Source organism: Rhagoletis zephyria, unplaced genomic scaffold (genome assembly GCF_001687245.7).
Source record: "Rhagoletis zephyria isolate East Lansing unplaced genomic scaffold, Rhagoletis_zephyria_1.1 Rzeph_scaffold_00690, whole genome shotgun sequence".
NCBI classification, from domain to species: Eukaryota; Metazoa; Arthropoda; class Insecta; order Diptera; family Tephritidae; genus Rhagoletis; species Rhagoletis zephyria.
The window spans coordinates 147576-150769 of record NW_016157774.1 but is presented as its reverse complement, the minus strand read 5'-3'; the positions used below and the strand labels follow the sequence as shown (position 1 = coordinate 150769).

General features: G+C 35.7%; 1 protein-coding gene across 1 annotated transcript; it reads right to left on the bottom strand.

Moving 5' to 3' along the window:
- Positions 1-428: 428 nt before the first annotated feature.
- On the bottom strand, positions 429-2279 carry LOC108361057 (uncharacterized protein K02A2.6-like). Its single transcript, XM_017613589.1, has one exon. The coding sequence runs from the start codon at positions 2277-2279 to the stop codon at positions 429-431; it is 1851 nt and encodes a 616-aa protein (XP_017469078.1).
- Between the last annotated feature and the right edge of the window lie 915 nt (positions 2280-3194).

Sequence of the window (3194 nt, the reverse complement as noted above, 5' to 3'; positions counted from 1 at the left end):
TAAAGGAATACTATAATGACATTCAATCATTCTAAGTAATCTATTACGCTATAGGGATGATACTTAATTNAGTAAAGGAATACTATAATGACATTCAATCATTCTAAGTAATATATTACGCTATAAGGATGATACTTAATTGTTTTGTTCAACAATAATTTAAATGTAAAAATGGTTAGTTGTTTATACATATGTATTTTTTTATGAATTCTAAAATATTTTTGAAATTAATTCTTTAGCTCTTGTGGCCGCTGAACGAGGTTCAGGGCGTTTTGAAACACCAGGTACCGACGTATTTGACTCAGCTCGGTCCCCTCCATCTCCAACCGAATTGTTTACGAGTTGATGAGCAACATCCATCGTGGAGGTGGAAGCAACAGCTTGTGACTGCGATCCAGGCTCGATCAGTTCGTTCTTCACAATTTCATTCAANTTGACTCAGCTCGGTCCTCTCCATCTCCAACCGAATTGTTTACGAGTTGATGAGCAACATCCATCGTGGAGGTGGAAGCAACAGCTTGTGACTGCGATCCAGGCTCGATCAGTTCGTTCTTCACAATTTCATTCAATTGTTGCTCCTCACGAGGTCTTATTTGATCGATGTGTCGTTTTATTTCGCGATTTTCGTGAGTAAACAAACAACTATAACTTCTTGGGCCAAAACATTTTTTGACAACTGCAGGCGACCAACTTGCTTTGTTCGGATTCTTGTAAGTTCTTACATAAACCTTCTGCCCGTGTGAAAGCTTAATATTTCGTTTGCCTCTAAAATTTGCAATCATTGAATGATGCTTTGCTTCAATTATGGCTTTCGTAATTGGTGGTTTTAATAAGTTGAAACGAGACTTTAATTCTCTACCTAATAATAACTTCGCCGGTGACTCATTTGTAGTACAATGTTTAGAGATGCGATAATCAAAGAGAAAGCGATGTAAAGCAGTATCAAATTCGATTTTATCATTGGATGATAGATTAGCGTACAATGACTTTTTTAACGCTTTTACAAAGTTTTCGGCTTGACCGTTTGTGGCTGGATGGCCAGGTGCCGTAAAAATATGGGTTATACAATTTTTCTTTGTGAAATTCTTAAGTTCTGACGATGTGAATTGCCTACCGTTATCACTAACCAACGTATCGAATAATCCGAATCTAGAGATGACTTCACGAATTTTTTTTATAGCGAAAGATGAAGTTATTTCCTTAGTTTTGAAAACCTCTACCCATTTAGAAAAAGAATCTATGACTATGAACAAGTAAAATGAATTAATCGGGCCACAAAAGTCTATATGTATTCGCTTCCAAGCTGATTCGGTTGGTACCCATGGAATTAGTGGGCTCTTTTCAGGGTTTTCCTGTGTCCTTTGACAAGAAACACATTCCTTAACTAACGCTTCTATATCTTTGTCTATATTAGGCCACCATATGTAGGAACGCGCTAGCATTTTTGTCTTTACAATGCCTATATGAGACTCGTGTAATATACCCAATACAGTTTTTTGGAATTTCAAGGGAATTACAGTTCTGTATCCCCACAAAAGACAACCCGATTCTACAGTTAGCTCAAGTGCTTTTAAACGAAAGGATTCAAACTCTTTACTTTTTAACTGAGATACTGTGCCATTTTGAACACCATCAATTACTTTTGACAGTACCGGATCTCTGCGAGATTCTTTTGCAACATCTTTATAATCTAATTGCAATGCATTTACAAAACCTACGTAACTAATATAGCTAGGATCTTGTTCAGTTTCACCAATTGTTGATTGTGACATGCGTGATAGACCATCGGCATTATTTAATGTTCCCTTTACGTATTCAATTCTATAATTAAAGCCTGACAAGATTAACGCCCACCTTTGCATCCGAGACGCAGCCATTATAGGAATACCTTTATATTCACCAAATATAGTTAACAAGGGCTTATGATCTGTGCGTAAAATGAAAGGCATACCCAAAAGATATTGTTTCAATTTCGTCACACTATATACAATAGCTAAAGCCTCCTTTTCTATTGTGCTATATCTTTTCTCGGCATCATTCAACGCTCTGGAAACGAAAGCTATTGGTCGCAAATTGCCGTCTGAACAAATATGAGAAAGTACACCGGCTACTGCTGAATTGCTAGCATCAGTTGATAAAACTACAGGTAATTTGGGATCAAAATGTATTAAAACACGATCTGAACATATTTCTTGCTTTATATTACTAAAAGCTTTTTCACACTCCCTATTCCAGTCGAATTGTGCATCCTTTTTTAATAGCTTATACAAAGGTTCCATTTTATTTGCAAAATTTTGTATAAACAAAGAATGATAATTAGCCATCCCTATGAATGCTTTCAACTCACTGACATTAGTGGGAGTTGGTGAATCCAACAAGCTCTTAATCCTTTCTTTATTTTTGCTTAACCCATTTTTGTCGATGTCGAATCCTAAATAGGAAATTTTATCTTTAAAAAATTCACATTTATCGATATTTAATTTAAGTCCTGCATCTTGAAGCTTACATAAAACTTTCTTAAGTAATTGTAAATTATCTACAAAGTTTGAACCAGTGACTACAATATCATCCTGATAAGCGAATACTTTTTCGAATTCACTTAATAGACAATCAAGAGTTTTTTGAAATATTGAAGCAGCGGGTTTTACTCCAAAAGGCAATCGAGTCATTTTGAAAACTCCTTTGTGAGTGCTCCACGTGCAAAGCTTTTGTGATTCTTCATCTAAAACAAGCTGGTTGTATGCATTGGATAAATCGAGTTTGGTAAAAATTTGTCCACCTTGCATAGAGGCAAAAATTTGATCAATCCTTGGCAACGGATATTTGAAATCAGATAAGAACCTATTAATTGTGGTTTTATAGTCCCCACACACCCTTAATTGACCATTAGGTTTGATAACTGGGACCAAAGGTGTACCCCAATCAGAATGATCTACGGGAATTAAAATGCCACTTTTCACGAGTTCATTTATTTGAAGCTCTATCTCTTTTTTCCAGGCTAGGGGAACAGCACGTGGTTTGCAAAATATTGGACTTGCTCCCTTATCTAATTTTAGACTTACGGTTCCTAACTTGTATCGGCCCAAACCAGTCTTGAAAACTTCAGAAAATTCGTTTTTAACTTGCGTTATAATTTCATCATATGAATTCACAAAATTAACGCCTCTCATTGAAAAAGATTTATTTTGAACTAA